General features: G+C 35.0%; 1 protein-coding gene across 1 annotated transcript; it reads left to right on the top strand.

Moving 5' to 3' along the window:
• Window positions 1-2,791: 2,791 nt before the first annotated feature.
• On the top strand, window positions 2,792-4,796 carry LOC120206074. Its single transcript, XM_039205825.1, has 5 exons — window positions 2,792-2,867; window positions 2,957-3,026; window positions 3,125-3,499; window positions 3,971-4,311; window positions 4,390-4,796. Exons 3-5 carry the CDS (start codon window positions 3,133-3,135, stop codon window positions 4,606-4,608), a joined length of 927 nt encoding a protein of 308 aa, XP_039061756.1. The 5' UTR covers window positions 2,792-2,867; window positions 2,957-3,026; window positions 3,125-3,132; the 3' UTR covers window positions 4,609-4,796.
• Window positions 4,797-18,935: the final 14,139 nt, after the last annotated feature.

Below are 18,935 nucleotides of genomic sequence, written 5' to 3'. Positions count from 1 at the left end.
CGAACAACTCCAGATGAATAACTCCCAGAACTAATGCTTATCGACTGGTTAATTCATTATCCTCACAGGGTATTTACACTTTAATACCACAAATTCTAGTCCATATATAATCTTCAGAATCATCACTGAATAAATCTTTCAATGTCTTTATTCCATGTTCACGCTTCCACTGTATCATGAAATACTGACGTGTTTGATTTGTAGTTCATCTTCCATAAGGACAGTACATCTTATAAACTCATCAGAATTTCCAGACTTATCCAATTCACTTACTTAATCCTCAGTCATTGAGGTTACTTAGCTTATTTAGTAGTCAAGTCTATTCTAGTTACTTTGGGGTTTTCTAGAGTAATTCAGACGTTTCTGAATTTCGGATACATATTGCACTTCCGTTCAGTTCAATTCGGTCTTTGTGGTTGATTTGTCAAACAAATATCCAATTCTTAGTGCTGAATACGATCTAGAGTTGAACTGAGCTGAATACTTCCAAAATTATCATCGAGCCAAACTTGAGTAGACAAACACGCATTCAAGTAATATTTATGTCGTTCAGGTACTGACATATCATTAAGGTTGATCGGTTCACCTAAGTTGTGTTCCATAACTTTTAAAGGTAGTCCAACACCTATGCTTATTTGGATTCCTTAATTAATCCAAGACATTTACTTAATATAGGCCATAAGGGTATTTTGGTAATTTTGGTGTTCAGTTTTATTCCATTCATTTCAGAGCTCGAGGATATCCAATCATTCCTAAGCTTGGTGGTATTCTTGGGTCATTTCTATTATAGGGGTATTTTGGTCATTTGATAGATTCAGTGTATTTTAATCCTTTTCTTCTATATGATCTTACTATTAAATTCAATCTTATTATTTATTTCAGTCCTTTCTAACAATTCTGACAGCAGAATACCCCGATAAATTATTCTTCAAGTATTTACTCATTACTAGGATATTTTCGGGTCAAGTGCCTTCTCAGACTTTACAAACGAAATATCATGAATTTTTCTTTACAAAGACATGATCTTAATAATTAAATTCGTACTTAATCGAGTTAAGTACAAATCCTTAAAGTACTTTCTCATTCAGAGTCAACTCAGACTATTTTACCTCTCAAGGGCATTTTTGTAATTTCTTAACCAGATAATTTCGATATTAGCTCTTAACGAAAATAATATAATATAGAGATCCTATGATTAATTGCTTCCTCGAACATTCTTTGATCTTGAAATGATTCCTTAAAAGACTTCTAGTATCTAGCATAAACCCTCTTGGGGTTAAAAACTGATTATCCATAATTTCCAAGTAAAACTAACATTTCTTATGCACATCAATAGTTTTATCAGATCAATAATTCTTTTCAGATTGTTAATCCACTTCCAGGGACAATACTTGTAATTTTCCAACACAAGGGTAATTTCGTAATTTTACCTAATCGAAATATTCTCATAATTTATCATCTAAGTACCTTTAATGAGATAAATTATAATCTACATATCCATGGTTGATTCTTTTATCACTTAAATCTATATATCCATGGCTGATTCTTTTATCACTTAATTCCATAACTTGTAATTTAATTTCAATTGTCCTCCAATTTCTTATAATAGTCATCTGAGCCATATTCAGATACCTACTTGCTACTGTATTCGTATCAAGTGTAGATCTTCATTAATTACACATATGAGATCAAACATTTCCATTCATGCATTTACCAATACCAACATGATCTATAAAGCATAAAGAGGTAGTAAACTATTACCTTGATTTCCGTGTAATACTGATCGATCTTGAAATCATCTTCCAATATTTCCTCGGATCCATATCAACAGAAATTACACAAAAAAACGGAGCTTAATTCTGAAAAACGGATCGAATCGGATGATACATCAGTGAAAAACAGCTTACCGGGTTCGAATTTGGCGAAACAGACTTCGGATTCGTATTCAGGACGTCGAAAGCATAAAATATGACATTTCAAAAATTTAGAATTTTGGGTCAAAATCAAAGTCAACAGGTTTGACTGGCGATTTCGAGGCCTTCGGGTTTGAATTTCGAAAAACGAACTGCGGAATCGGATTTGGAACGTCGAAAAATGTCAGGATAGGTATACTCGGTCAAAGTCAAAGGTCGTTTGATGCCCGGTCAAAGCCTGTCAAATTTTTGGTCAACACCGGTCAACGGTCAACGGGTGGGGTCGGGTCATGTTAGAACCGGTCAAAAAAGCTCCAAAACTGGTCAAACCGGTCATTTTTTACTTCTCCACGCGTAGTGCCGGCGCTTGGGGGTGCTTGAACAGTGCTACGGTGTCGGAAAATTCCCGAAAAAATTCCTAAAAATTATTTTAAGCGATTTCAAGGCATTTACAAAGCTCGGTTCACAATTTTGAACGGTGGAGTGCTCGATTTTAACGAATCAGAAACTTTGACTGCCTCACCTCCTCACGCGCCGCCGTCGACGAAGACTAAGGATGACACCGGCAGACTCGGAACGATGCAAGGAACACGATGGTGCGGGAGGTGTCGTAAACGGATGCTCGAATCGTCGTGAATCGACGAAAAACCAATTGAAATCGAGTTATTATCGACGATACTTCCGACTAAAATTAACGACGAACGGCGACGATTCACGATGAAAGGTTTGAGGGATTTTGTTCCTCGGTTGACAACGAACACGACGGTAGTTTCGGCTCGTCGATCGGAGGTCGGACGACGAGTTGATCGGAGTTGCAAGAAGGGTTGTGGGGAAGGGGAAAACTGATGTTTTTCTGCATAAAAACATACGGGAATGGAACTTCAATCCGTATGCCTTGGTTCTCATGTTCCAAACTTCAAATTGCCCGACCATCGACACTTTCTTTTTCAATACGTAAGTAATTCTCTCCCAAATTTAGGGCTTGTTCTCTTTCGTTAGTTTCATCAGAGGCAGAAATTCACCTCTTGTCTCTAATTTACCAGAATTTAAAGGCTCCTGCTACCCACGTTGGACTAAGCAATGGAAATTATGGGCTTCGACATGTTTCAAAGTGTAAATTGTTTTTTCTTTTTTGCGGGATTTTGGAGTATTATTATTTGTTCTGCTCTGCTTCTATGTTTGGACTAAAGAAATGATTTTTTTTAATTCAGGGTGTTTAATGCCTGAAGGGAAAATGTTTGATAAGGAATTTATATTGTGGAGATTGAGCAAAGGGAGGATAGTTTGTGCCTCTGGTTCTGATCCAAACTCAAATTTGAAACCTAATGGGAAGGGGAAATCTGGTGAGGCTCTTAGTAGATATGGTGGGGTGGAACCGTTTCGTGGCAAATCAGGTTCAGTTTCCTTTCATGGGCTAACTCACAGGCTAGTGGAAGAGAGCAAATTGACGTCAGCTCCTTTCGAAGAAGAAAAGGGATCCTTTCTTTGGGTATTGGCACCTGTTGCTTTGATTTCTTCATTGATTGCGCCACAGTTTTTCTTTAGCAATGCAATTGAAGCTTTCTTCAAGGATGAGACACTCATAGGTACTCTAGTTGAACTTAAATCTCTGACTTTCATGCATATGGTTTTTATAACATGGCATAATTATCAGATAAAAATATTGTCATTTCCATAGCTTTTAAGTGTTTTTTTTTTGGAACTCTGCATTAGGATGAAAAACCTGACAGTTAGAGCTTGTCTCTAGGCTCAATTAACCAATTTTATCCATATGTGTTTCCTTTCATATTCATGAATTCAAATTTTATTGGTGGTATCGGTAATTTAGAGGGTATTGTTTAGATAATGAATTGATATAATTGTTCTGCATGATTATGTCTTGCAGAAGTTGTCAAATATGTCCTTCAAAGTTCTGTCCTTGTTTATATTATTATATTTGTTTATAACCATTTGTTTTTCCTTTCAGATTCATTAAGTCAGTTTTATATGTGGTAATTGAGTGCTTGTTGCTTGATTCAAGAACTGATGTAATTGTTTTACATGATCATGACTTGCAGAACTTGTATCATCGTTTTCCTTTGAAGTTATGTTCTACGTTGGCCTCGGGATGTTCCTGCTTGTGACCGATCATGTCCAAAGGCCATATTTGCAATTCAGTGCCAAGAGGTGGGGTCTCATTACTGGACTCAGGGGATACCTAACATCATCATTATTGTCGACGAGTTTCAAGATTATTGCTCCTCTCATTGCCGTTTATGTAACTTGGCCGGTGCTTGGCTTCCCAATGTTGGTTGCAGTGGCTCCTTTCCTGGCAGGCTGTGCCGTTCAACTTGCATTCGAGACGATTCTTGAAAAGCGGCAGTCATCATGTTGGCCCCTGGTTCCTATTATTTTCGAGGTATTGATGTTTTACAGGATTTAGATTCATTCTAAGGATAATGTAAGATGATCGATGACTCTATAATTGATATTACAGGTGTATAGATTGTATCAGTTGACAAGAGCTACTCAATTCATTCAGCACTTTCTGTTGTTGATGAAAGATTCTCCGAGAACCCCGGAGATGTTCGAGAGAGGTGGTGCACTTATCGGAATGATTGGAACTTTCCAGGCCCTTGGAGTGGTTTGCCTTTGGTCATTGATGACGTTTCTCCTAAGGCTTTTTCCTTCTAGACCTGTTTCAGAGAATTATTGATGTTTGCAAGTGTGGTTTTACATTATCCATAGTTCTTTGTTAGGTTTGAATCTTCCGAGTTTTACTGATGGATATCCATGGAACTCCTCGGGCCAATGCATGTTTATCCGAAGTACATAGCCGGGGAAATTTTGGGGTCACTGTTGAAAATGAGGATTCAATTGGAAAATGGAAGAATATTGATCGAATATTTTTCATTTTTTCCTGGCGCAAAATAATCCTAGTATGGCTATAGAACGTTTGATTTATGAGTTTCCTCTTTCTAATAATGGTTGCATGCATCTGAAATAAATTCCTATTCAAGTATTATTTATTAGGGTCGATTTGGCATTGCTTTTGAAGAGTACGGTTAAAAAGTGCTGTAGAAAAGTACTTAAAAAGTGATTTTCAAAATTACAGTTTTAATTTTAATTGTTTTGGGATTGCAGTTAAAAAGTGATTTTGAAAAAACAATGTTTATTTTAGACATTACATTAGATTAAAAATATAACATTTAAATTATATTTAATACTATAATATTTGAAATATATACACTTAAACTATAATAAAATTAAAAATATTTAATTTAATACTATATTTAATACTATGATATTTAAAATATATAAACTTAAACTATAATAAAAGTAAGCTTTTATTGCTTGTAAGATAGTATAATCTACCCATTAAATGAAGGTTAAAGTTGGTATTTCAAACCCAGCAGAACTTTTCAACCTCAAGAGCTTCAGAATTACAGCTTTTGAGTTTGGGTGTAAAATTCCATTTCAAACTTTAATTTTACTCAAAAGTGTATTTGTTGGGGATTGCTTTTGCTTAAATAAGTGATTTTAGGGTGTCAAAAGCAATCCTAAACGGGCCCTTATTACTCTATTTGATTAGGCTCTATGTCATTACTCTTCTTTAGACTAAAGGAGGGTATTGATGATATATTATATGTTCTTCAAGTTGTAGAAATCCGTTTTTATCCGGATCTACAAAAAATATTATTAAATTATTCTTATATTATTATTATTATTAATATTATATATTACAATTTTTTACAGGTCAATGCAAAGCCCAATCAATCAAGTCCAACAACCCAGACATGACCCAATACTCAACAGACTCAACCCGTTTACCATCAAACTCGCCCAGCATTCGACCCGGATCCAGACCCGAATTCGGATCCGACCATGCCCCCTAGGGTTTTTGAAACCTTAACCCTAGGGATATGATGTCTGTCGTCGCCGCCTGCTCTCCATTTTCACCGCCGTCTGTTCACATCTCCACCGAACAGTGACTCGATTAGTGAAAACCATCAACCAAATCATATCAACAATCAGAGAAAAAATTCAATAAACTATGGGAACAAATCCAAATGACATCCCGAGGAGAATCAGGGTGTCCATCACAAAACATCACACAAACATATAAGATAAAAAGGATCGGTGAGAAGACAAAGAGCGATTTGAGGGGCTTTCAGAGAGAAAAACGACGATAGATTCGAATCAAAAATAAAAAAAAATACTAAGAACAAGAGAGGAAAGTCGATCGGAAAAAAACAAAATCATATTTGAATACAAAAGAAAGGAAAAAAGAGAGATACATACCACGGGTCATCACGTTAGAAGTTGTAGGGACGTCGGAACTCTGTTTTTTCGAAAGCTAATGGCTTATATCTACAGCCCTAGGGGTGTTTTTAAGCTAAGCTAGGTTGGGGAATAGGTTGGGTTGAAGGGACGAGTGTTTTGAGGGAGGTTGGGTAGCTCCAGCCGTCGTGCGCCGCCGTCTGTGAGCGGCAGCTCAGCCCCTCACCGGAGAGAGAGTTGAGAGAATTCTCAGTCTCTCTCTCTCTCTTCTATCGGTTGGAAAATGCAACAAATAAGGAAAATGTAAGAAAAAACCTTGGATTTGTCCTTATATATCCCCCACGAAACGACGTACTTTCGAGGGGACCAGTTGGTATCTTTTGCTCGTGGGATAATCCCACTTTGGGTCTCTCTGTTTTTTGTAATTTCCTCTTTCAGACATTAAATAAAGTTTTACCTATTTAGATTTTGAACACTAATGTTTCAATACTTGCATTTTAATCACTGATTTAATGTTTTGTATATTTTCCTTGATATTCGAATTTGACTATGATAGTTGTAGATATTTTATTTTAGTCACTGCTTCTTATTTGGTTTAATTATTGTTTAGTCCTTTACCTTTCTGTTTATTGCAATTTAGTCATAAGTATTATTTATGGGTTATTTACATTTCTGATGTCTGTATTATTTAGTATTTACGATTTGGGCTCTAGTTTATTTTGTAATTAATGTTTAGCCCCTTTAGTTTCTATTAATACCATTTTAGTCCTTTGAGTTTTCGTTTTTTGCTATTTGAGTCCTTTAAATGTCTATCTTACCCCTTTAAGTTTCTGTTTTTGCTATTTAGACCCTTAAGTTTCTATTTTTGTTGTTTTAGCCCTTTACGTTTATGTTTTTGTTATTTAAGTCTTTTAAATCGAATATGATTATTCCTTATATTGTATATATATATATTTCATTTTGTTTTCTAAATCTGTAAGTGGGAAATATTATTGTGAGGGAAATCTACGAAGACATCTCCCAACTACAAGGGAATGTGTCTTTTCAAGGATTTTTCGCATAAATGTGTATTTTATATTTGATAAATTCTCTTTGTTCCACGTTCATTTATTTTGATTATTTTAACTCTTTTCACTTTTATTTTATTTTATTTTTTTATCTTTACGAAAAATTTTGAAATAACGTTTTTGTGAGGGGAATCTATGGGTCTCCTAACTATAAAGGAAGTGATTTCCCGAAGATTGTTCACACTTTTTAAATAAATTCGAATGAATAAAAGGATCGTAATTTAAATATATTTTTGAGTTTGTAATTCCCAATATTTCAACAATATATAATCGTTTGGGTACCAAAATTTGGGCATTGTGAAGGTGCTCAACCTTCCCCACACGTAACTGACTCCTGAACTCTTAAAAACAAATCTTTGGTAAAAACGCATATCATTTTTTTTCGTTTAAGGTTTCCAACCTACCTAACATAAAGGTTGGTGACGACTCCAAAATCAATTTTTTTAAAAAAATCAAATTTCATCACATCCCCGAAAATCAAATTTTAAAGTCTAACGGATCCCCCAGGGAGACGTTATGACAGTTTGGTGACTCTGCTGGGGACTTCGAGAGTGAGGCCTTAAACAATTATACGTTGTTTTGTATATTTAATTTACGATCATTTTATTTTTTTTGAGTTTCAACATATTATTTTTAAAAATAATTGATTTTTGATTTTAGTGATTTTCAGATTTGAACATATTTTGGAAATTGTGAGAGTGTTATTATTATTGTGTTTAAGGTTTGTGAGTTTCTCCTCACACACAACACATACATTTGCATATCATAAGCTTACTTACGAGCTTTTATCCTGTCAACACACCTTTTTCGTCCTACTAGGATTCAAACTCTCAAAAATAGGATAGAATTCTGCTAGGATTCAACTCCTAAAATAGGATAGAATTTTGCTATGTTTTAAACTCCTAAAGATAGGATCCACAAGCACCATAAATAGCCATTGTAGCTCACTATTGTAACACACGATTGGCATACGAAATTACCAGAAAAAATACGAGCAAATAGATTGTTTTGAAGCTATTGTAAACAATTCAGGAGCAATAAAAGGTGAAAGCTTTTACCTTTCGCATTCTTTTCTTCACTTGCATGTGTTGTTATTCGTCTTTGTGCTAAAAAAAACAGTTTTGGCCGAGGAAAAGGGGTTGTCGTTCGAAACTTTTTTCTTTTAGATCTACACAACCCCGAGGCCGTTTTGGAAAAATACTAGGATATTTAAAACGAAGGAAAGGTTTGCCGCCGATGAACGGTCCCCTTATGTATTATTTTCATATTTTTATTTATTTCTTTTTGATAAATCGTATTATTAATTATATATATATATATATTAATTATTTTTATTCTAATATTATTTTAATTTTTTTTAAAGTTATTATATATATATATATTTATAACTATTATATTTATTATTATTTTATTATTAACGTATATAAATATATTTTTCTCTTTTGCTACTATTATTATCATTATATGTATATTTTTTATTGTATTTTATTTTTATTTTTACTTTTTTTAAACATATGCATATATACATTTAATTATATTTTATATTTTATACTTCTTTATTTTTTTTGTTTTCATGTATTTATATTATATTACATTATTATTATTTTACTTTATTAAATTATTTTTTTCGTTATAATATTTATTATATATATATATTATATCATAATGTTTTTTGTTTATTCATTCTTACTATATTATAGGGATACATCACACTCATTTATTAACTACGGTTCTACCCCTTATCGTCTTTTTCCTTCCCGACAGTTATACTTCACCAAACCTTGACTTTTTTTTTTTACTTTTTTGGTGTGATTGCGTTTTTTATTTTACTACTTATTATCATTATTATTATTTTGCACTTAATAATTATATGTTTTTATCCCTCTTTTAGTTTTTCATCATTTTTTTTATTTTTTCCTTCTATTTTCTTTATTTCATTTACTCTTATTTCCTTTTTTCTTTAACGCGTTTCTCGACTTTTTAAGGGTACTCTTTCAAATTGATCGGAGGTAAGTAATTTTGGATCATATGTTACCTTTAAATTTTAACTTTCGATTTTCTTAATTAAAAACAACTGGAAATTACGTAATACCGAAAGGGCGGTTCAAGGGTGCTAATCCTTCCTTGACCGTAACCGACTCCCGAATCCGACATATCTTTGGTAAGACACAGATCAGGTAAGATATAAGGTATTCGATTAACCTATTTATTTTTTTAAATAAATAATCGATGGCGACTCCAATCATATTTTTCAAGTCGAAGCCCAATTCTGGGGCCCAACCGAAAGACGGTTACGACAGCTTGGCGACTCCACCGGGGATTCTCAAGTGAGTCAGGCTAAGGTAATTTTCAGTTGTCTTTTTAACAAAAAGGGTAAGTTTAAATTTTAAGGAAACATTTCGATCCTTATTGCTTACTTTTGATTGTATTTTTTTGAGTAAATAGTTGTACTAATCGTTTTCTCAATAATTTCAGCCCTTAAAGTCTTTTTTTCATCTAAGGCTCTAAACCCGAGCTCCGAACCCGTTTTAAGTGGGGGTGAAAGCGACGCATTCGTGTGAATTTATTCACCGTATATGCCTAGCAAGTAGCCTTCGGGATTCATATATCTTATATCTTCGTGTGAATTTATTCTCCGCATAGACATAAGGGAATGTGTCCTCTCGAGTTTAACTTAGTCCACACAAGCCTGTGATAGGTTTAGGACTAAGGGTCTGGCAAGCCCAAGGGGACACCAGCAAGGAGAACTCGGGTACCGTTTTTTAGCACCTTAACCGGGAGACTACAAGGAGTTAGAGCCCACCCCAAAACCTCATTCCAAACCCTAGGATGCCAGAATTATTTCCTACTTTACTTTCTGTTCAAAGCATATGAACTAGAAATTTATGCGGTTAGGACTTGTTCAAAATCAACTTGCGGGATAGAGATCATGTTCGGGTAGGAATAATAAGCATGTGAGGTAGATATCATGTGGGGTAGGACTTTCATTTTTATGATCGTTTTTGATTATTTTTCACCTCACTAACTCTTTTCATCTTTATTTTATTTTATTTTATTTTCATCACTTGCATCATTCAAAAGAGGTCATTGATCCACTAAAACGTGTTTGTTAAAACTCGAATAATCTGAATCCATGGACAAAGGTGTTGTAATACAAGAGATGAAAATACAGAGGATAGTCTACAAGGCGACTATGTGTCACATTCAATCCTGAAGACATGGTGCCCACAATTGAAGAGTATATCACTCTGCTGCATTATAAAGGACTCATAATGAACCGAGTCTACATCAAGCACAATGAAAGCTTATCTTTGAAGAACTGACTGGCAGAGGTTGCAGGGGTAGGATGAAGGTTATGTATCTTGGAAGTCCCTTTGAACACGATAATGGCAAAATGATAGCTGAAATTGGAGACCATTGCTGGCGAATTCAAGAAACAGATTAATGAACTTCACATAGTTCCTATCAATTAAGAGCTCCAATGACGAATTCATTGGGAACATACTCAACAAAAGTAAATGCTCGAGATGCGATCATTCGAGACTTCTTGGACCAGTACGAAAAATAACTCAACATTTTCACGTTTCATCCAGAGAGGCCGGAGCAGTTCGACAGGTTATTCAACCGGTGAAAGACGAAAGCAGAAGACTAGTCAACATGTAGAAGCTGTCAGGATATTTTTGTCTCTTAAAAGATAAAACATTTTTGTCCCCAATAAGGATTATTCATAATAACAGGCACATTTCTTGGATCAATGCCTCGAACATTTCATGCATTCTTACATTTTTGCATCTTCATCTACATTTTTAAGCATTTTCATAAACATGAAATTAAGTCACGGAGGATTCGATGAAGTGGTCTTAACCACATTACACCACATGAAAGCAAGATTTTAACAATTAAAGAAAAACTGAAATCAGTACAGGGGGAGCTGGATCAGCTGATTGTAGGACTAAGCCTGCCAGGATGATCTGAGAAAAGAGTACCCATCTCCTAAGGGCTACGATGTTGAAGCTGTTGCCACATAAGGATTCCCAAAAATTCTTCTGAAAACTGTAAGGCGCTTGTTGAAGAAGGGGGCATGGCATATACCATTTGTACTTATAGGATTGTTTTGTTTGAACACATCTTTTAAACGATTGAATTCATGTTACTTTCTAAGGTAGAGCAATTGAACAAATTTTAATCTTTAGTTCTTTGAATATTAAATGAATTAAGGATTCTTTTAATTCTTCAAGAATTATAGATTTTTGACATATGACAAGATTAGACCTTTCTTACCCTGTCTCAAACCCTAGAATAAAATACCTTGATTCTTTACCCAAAATAACTCATGGTCATTACCAAAAAACCAAATTTTGACATTACCTCCATTTAAAATTCTTGAACATTACCTTTATCTTTTTGATACACCCATACCTTTCTTTGAGTCAATAAGATCACACAACTGTCTTTTTAGACTCAAAATTAACCTTTTTTACCATTAAAACCCAAGGCAATGAGTTGTTCATTTGAACATGAGCATTCTTCCAAGATACAATTTGGGGCATCTCGCTGAGAGCCTGAACATTGAGACATGATGGGAGCAAGGAGCAGAAAAAACAATTCATTCGAAATAATTCTATCATGCATTAATTGCACTATTTTCATGTGAATAGAATTAATCCTGAAAATCTATCCCCCTGGGGATACCTCTTCTGTGAAGACTTACATGTATGAAATGATGAACGGCTTTCTTTATTTATCCCTTCACAACAGGAGAAAATATATATCCCTTGCGTCCCCTTTTGAGCCTATAGTATTTTTTTCTTCTGATTCAACCCTAACCAAGGATCACCCTCCACACTGGGGGGCAAGGTGGAGAAATTCTGCTCACATGAGTGAAGACATTGATTCAGATGAGATACCGAAAGGTGAACCAAATGCCAAGTGCGATGATTCAATCAGAACAAAAAGGGTAAAAAGAAAAAAGAAAAGAAGCAAAAAAGGAAAAAACAAGAACAAAAAAGAAAGAACAAAAATAAAAAAAGGGGACAAAAAGCACATGCAAAATTCCCTAAAGACAAATGGTGCATCAAGCTTCAATGAGATTGATCAAGCACAATCATTCCCGAATCACTGAATCCCTTCACTCAAAGATCATAGAGCATCAAGAGAAAGAGACATTTTGAGCAAGACAAGATTGATGGCATCAGAATGAATTGATCCTTGGTTCAATACCCTGAAACACTTGTTTGGGCCTATTTATTCTTTTCTTTCATAACCACGAACCCTGGCCTACATTACATGCCTTAAAAGTCCCTTCTAATCATACATGGATTTCTAAACAGAAGAGACTATCTTCAGATTTCATCCCGCCCATCAGGATTAATCTTTGTTTGCAAAAAAAACAATGTAATTAATGTATGGTAGAGAAAAATAACAAAGGGGGGTTCAAGACGTAAATCCTGAATAACGTCTTGAAACGAAAGGAGGATTCGAGTTGAAAACCTGAAAAGGTGGCTCGAATATAAAAATTGTGCAACTGAGGCGATCACACAAATTACTTGATAAGGCATCGCACAATCCGAGTGTGACAACGAAGGTTGGGAGTCAGAGAACACTTCCAGTAGAGAAGCATGCAAGCTACCCCATCAATCCTTTGAGCATCAAATACCAAACCTTTGAGCATCAAATGCCAAACCTTTGACCAAACACAATGACCTGAGACTTTTTATCCTTTCCTTACTTGACCATCTCTCAAAGATAGCTTTGATCTTGACACTTGTCAAATAGCTATAATTTATTGAAGGATTAACATTGTAATTAATTCTTTGATATCCAATGAACTCTAGTTTTATGATTCGTCTCAATTGTAAAACCGTGAAAGGGGCAATATTTTTAAAACTTGGGATTAAACATTTTTTGAAACTCTTTTAATTGATATTAAAAGAGAAAGAAAAACATTTTTTTCAAACAAGACAGTCTCTCTAGAGTGGATCTTGGTAAATGACATGTGACTCTTAGACACAAAACTCATGCTCAGAATCAATGTTAAAGCAAGAAATGAGGAACATTTGGGGCATCTTTGAAGATTCAACATGAAATATTGGGGCATTTTTTTGGGCATCTTTGGGGATTCAACATCCTAATGCGAATTATCAGGCCTTTTACAAGAGATAAAATATAACCAATTCATGTTATATGCATCTTATGCATACATTTTAGAGCATCAGTTTTTCCCACATACATAATTTTTGCATCTTTTAGAGTCAAGTTTCGACTTCAAGATGAAGGATACTCGATTCAAAAGCACCTTTAAAGATTGATGTTGGTTGCTTAACTTAGCAGCAAGAAGCTACTCTTCAACCAATTTGACATATTGAAAGATCGAAAAATCTTAGAATCAACTTCAGACGAGTTCGAGAGATAATTCAGAACCGATCCAGTTCACATTTTCAAGTTGGATTTCAACTTCACGACGAAGGATATCCAATTCCTGGCTCAACTTCAGGACGAAGGGGCCACCCACGATTTCAACTTCACGATGAAGGGAATCGTGCTCACCATTGTCTCTCTTGAGACAGTTTCCCTTGAAACAAAATTTTTTCTCCCTTGAGACAGTTTCTCTTGAAACATAAACATTGAAAACATTTCCCTTGAAATGAGTTTTGTCTCTCTTGAGATAGTTTCCCTTGAAACAAAATTCCGTCTCCATTGAGACAGTTTCTCTTGAAACATAAACATTGGAAACATTGGAAACATTTCCCTTGAAATGAATTTTGTCTCTCTTGAGATAGTTTCCCTTGAAACAAAATTTTGTCTCCCTTGAGACAGTTTCTCTTGAAACATAAACATTGAAAACATTTCCCTTGAAATGAATTTTGTCTCTCTTGAGATAGTTTCCCTCGAAACAAAATTTTGTCTCCCTTGAGACAGTTTCTCTTGAAACATAAACATTGAAAACATTTCCCTTGAAATGAATTTCGTCTCTCTTGAGATAGTTTCTCTTGAAACATAAACATTGAAAACATTTCCCTTGAAATGAATTTCGTCTCTCTTGAGACAGTTTCTCTTGAAACAAAATTTTGTCTCCCTTGAAACAGTTTTCTCTTGAAGCATCATCTTTGAATATGTTTTCCTTGGAACTAATTTCATCTCCCCGTGAGACAATTTCTTTTGGAACTAAGTTTTGTCTCTCTTGAGACAGTTTTTCTTAAAACAAAATTTTGTCTCCCTTAATACCGTTTCCCTTGAAACAACAAATATCTTTGAGATCGTTTCCCTTGAAACGAGTTTTGTCTCTTTTGAGACAATTTATCTTGAAGCATCATCTGAACCGTTACACTCAGCTCAGGCACATACTTGGGATAGCATTTCTCAAATCAAAAAATAGAATGTGCACATCAGATTTGAACATTTGAAGAATTTGAGACCATGGATCAGAACTTGAAGATTCCAGAACCAAGATTCCAGAAAAACAACCAGAGATCGAGATTTCTCTCCTGAGCCCCAAAATAACGTTTTAGCTAGAGTCAATTTTGACTTCACATCGTAGGATATTGGACTCGAGACAACACAAGTTCAACTTCACAACGAAGGGACGGCTGGTTGTCAACAATAATTTCCCAGTTTCAGGGCCAATTTTAACTTCACAACGAAGGATATTAGAACCAAGACAGCACAAGCTCAACTTCACAGCGAAGGGGCGGCTGACTCTCGACAAACAATTTCGGAGCCAATCTTAACTTCACAACGAAGGGACGGCTGGTTGTCAATAATAATTTCCCAGTTTCAGGGTCAATTTTAACTTCACAGCGAAGGATATTGGACCCAAGACAGCACAAGCTCAACTTCACAGCGAAGGGGCGGCTGACTGTCGACAAGCAATTTCGGAGCCAAACTCAACTTCACAGCGAAGGATATTGGACTCGAGACAACACAAGTTCAACTTCACAGCGAAGGGACGGCTGGTTTTCAACAAACAATTTCCCAATTCCAGAGCCGATTTCAACTCCACGACGGAGGATATCGTGCTACCCGAGACAACACAAGTTCAACTTCACAACGAAGGGACGGCTGGTTGTCAACGAACAACTTTTCAGTTTCATCTGCGATTTCAACTCCACGACGGAGGATATCGTGCCACTCGAGACAACACAAGTTCAACTTCACAACGAAGGGATGGCTGGTTGTCAACAAACATTTTTCAAATTTCAGAGCCAATTTCAACTTCGCAGCGAAGGATATTGGACTCGAGACAACACAAGTTCAACTTCACAATGAAGGGACGGCTGATTATCAACAAGATTTCGTTCAGAGTCAATTTCATCTTCACAGCGAAGGATATTAGACTCGAGACAGCACAAGCTCAACTTCACAGCGAAGGGGCGGCTGACTGTCAACAAATAATTTCCTAGTTCCAGAACCAATTTCAACTTCACAGCGGAGGATATTGGACTCGGAACAATATTTGGATTTCAACTTCATGGCGAAGGATATTCAATTCTCAGGCTCAACTTCACGACGAATGGGCCCTGTACGATTCCAATTTCACAAATAGATTGACCCAACTTCACGACGAATGAGTCATCTGTAACGCATCAACACCAAAGTCTTCAGGTCAGGTTTCACCTTCACGACGAAGTATCTTGATCTAGAAGACGATTCAAAGGCCACTCGCCAAAAGCTTTGAGTTCGATTCCAACTTCACGACGAAGGATATAGTGCTCAGAAGCTTTCAGATGAACTCGACTTCACGACGGAGGAGTCCTCCGTAACTCAATTCGACAGGGAGTTATTGAAACATCAGAGTCAATTTTTAACTCCACCGAAAGAAAAGTGTGTCTTTCAATCTTTGCCCTATCCCCGTTACACGACTATGGGCAAAGAGGGGCAGCTGTCAATACACATTTTTCGTCCTACTAGGATTCAAACTCTCAAAAATAGGATAGAATTCTACTAGGATTCAACTCCTAAAATAGGATAGAATTTTGCTATGTTTTAAACTCCTAAAGATAGGATCCACAAGCACTATAAATAGCCATTGTAGCTCACTATTGTAACACACGATTGGCATACGAAATTACCAGAAAAAATACGAGCAAATAGATTGTTTTGAAGCTATTGTAAACAATTCAGGAGCAATAAAAGGTGAAAGCTTTTACCTTTCGCATTCTTTTCTTCACTTGCATGTGTTGTTATTCGTCTTTGTGCTAAAAAAAATAGTTTTGGCCAAGGAAAAGGGGTTGTCGTTCGAAACTTTTTCTTTTAGATCTACACAACCCCGAGGCCGTTTTGGAAAAATACTAGGATATTTAAAACGAAGGAAAGGTTTGCCGCCGATGAACGGTCCCTTATGTATTATTTTCATATTTTTATTTATTTCTTTTTGATAAATCGTATTATTAATTATATATATATTAATTATTTGTATTCTAATATATTTTAATGTTTTTTAAAGTTATTATATATATATTTATAACTATTATATTTATTATTATTTTACTATTAACATATATAAATATTTTTCTCTTTTGCTACTATTATTATCATTATATGTATATTTTTTATTGTATTTTATTTTTATTTTACTTTTTTTAAACATATGCATATATACATTTAATTATATTTTTATTTTATACTTCTTTATTTTTTTTTTTCATGTATTTATATATATTACATTATTATTATTTTACTTTATTAAATTATTTTTTTCGTTATAATATTTATTATATATATATATATTATCATAATATTTTTTTGTTTATTCATTCTTACTATATTATAGGGATACATCACACTCATTTATTAACTACGGTCCTACCCCTTATCGTCTTTTTCCTTCCCGACAGTTATACTTCACCAAACCTTGACTTTCGTTTTTTACTTTTTTGGTGTGATTGCGTTTTTTATTATACTACTTATTATCATTATTATTATTTTGCACTTAATAATTATATGTTTTTATCCCTCTTTCAGTTTTTCATCATTTTTTTTTATTTTTTCCTTCTATTTTCTTTATTTCATTTACTCTTATTTCATTTTTCCTTTAACGCGTTTCTCGACTTTTTAAGGGTACTCTTTCAAATTGATCGGAGGTAAGTAATTTTGGATCATATGTTACCTTTAAATTTTAACTTTCGATTTTCTTAATTAAAAACAACTGGAAATTACGTAGTACCGAAAGGGCGGTTCAAGGGTGCTAATCCTTCCTTGACCGTAACCGACTCCCGAATCCGACATATCTTTGGTAGGACGCAGATCAGGTAAGATATAAGGTATCCGATTAACCTATTTATTTTTTTAAATAAATAATCGGTGGCGACTCCAATCACATTTTTCAAGTCGAAGCCCAATTCCGGGGCCCAACCGAAAGACGGTTACGATATGTCCCTTTTAAGTTGATGTGAAAGCTTAGCCCACGTGAGATAATTTGTTTCTCTGTACGGATTTTAGCAAGTAACCTTTGGGGTTCATATACCTTATGTCTACGTGAGATAAATTGTTTCTCCGAATGGACATAAGGGAATGTATCCTCTCGAATTGAACTCGGTCCGTACGAGCTTATAATGGGCCATGATTGAGGGTTTGACAGCCTAAGGAGGCACCAACAAGGACAATTCGGGTACCATTTTCCTATTAGAACTGAAACTATGCATATAGTGAACCGTAGAACGGTCACCCTAGGTATAGTCATATCAAACCTTTGTCCGTCAGTAGGTACCCAAATTAAGTGTACACAAAGGAGGGGCATTTCTGAACCTTTCCTTTTTGCTTTAACTTTTGTTGAACATAAACATGTGAACTAGATATCATGCGGTTAGGATCATTTCATTGAAAATAATTATTTTGGGTAGAAACCATGTTCGGGTAGGATTACTATCTAATAAAAGCATGCTATGGTAGATATCATGATTGGGTAGGTGTTATATTTATTTATAGATAACATCTTTTAACTCTATTGATTAACTTGTTGGTACTAATTCGTTTTTCTCTTTTGTTTGTATTACTAACTTATTTGTTTTCCTTTGTTTGTGCCATTTTTCATCCTTATTGGCATTGCATATCAGAGGATCATCACTTTTGCATATGCATTTGCATCTTCGAATTCTGCATGATCATCATAAATAAAAGAAAGTTGTTGATTAACCGAGCAATCATTAGAGTAGAAGAGCGATCATTGAGATGGAAAAGGGTTTTCATAACAAGGAAGAACCCAATTCAGCGGTCCGAGCCTGGTCTGAAGAAACAAAGGGCAAGAAGAGACAGTGTGCCTAGGGATTACGTATCACTGATGTCCACTTATATCAATGTCATTTTCAATAAGAATTCTACAAGAGCCGATAGAGATTTGGGAGAGCTTGAGAGTAACAACCAAGGACAAGTTTCAAAAGAAAATGAATATTGTCTGTGACGTTGTCTCAAAAAGCTGATACTCGAACACTTAAATGAAGATAAGGGATTAGACATCTTTGCTCTGGCTATATATGGTCTGTTAATATTCCCAAAGTCTTTGTTCCAAATTGAGGCTGTTGTTACATATTTATTTGACAGATTGAAGACATGTTTAAATCCTGCACCGATTGTCTTGGCAGAGACCTTTTGATCCTTAAATAGTGGCCGTATATTGGAGAGAAGTCGATTTAGAGGTCGCACTCAACTACTTACCGTCTTGATTCAGAATCATTTCTGGAATGAAGAGAAAGTTATTGGG

Source organism: Hibiscus syriacus, unplaced genomic scaffold (assembly GCF_006381635.1).
Source record: "Hibiscus syriacus cultivar Baekdansim isolate YM2019G1 unplaced genomic scaffold, ASM638163v2 tig00000453_pilon, whole genome shotgun sequence".
NCBI classification, from domain to species: Eukaryota; Viridiplantae; Streptophyta; class Magnoliopsida; order Malvales; family Malvaceae; genus Hibiscus; species Hibiscus syriacus.
This window is presented reverse-complemented; position numbering and strand designations above follow the sequence as displayed.

Coding starts and splice junctions, on each gene's coding strand:
- LOC120206074 (XM_039205825.1), top strand. CDS start 3,133: ATGCCTGAAGGGAAAATGTTTGATAAGGAATTTATATTGTGGAGATTG. Junction 3,500..3,970: donor CAAGGATGAGACACTCATAG/GTACTCTAGTTG, acceptor CATGACTTGCAG/AACTTGTATCATCGTTTTCC. Junction 4,312..4,389: donor TGGTTCCTATTATTTTCGAG/GTATTGATGTTT, acceptor TTGATATTACAG/GTGTATAGATTGTATCAGTT.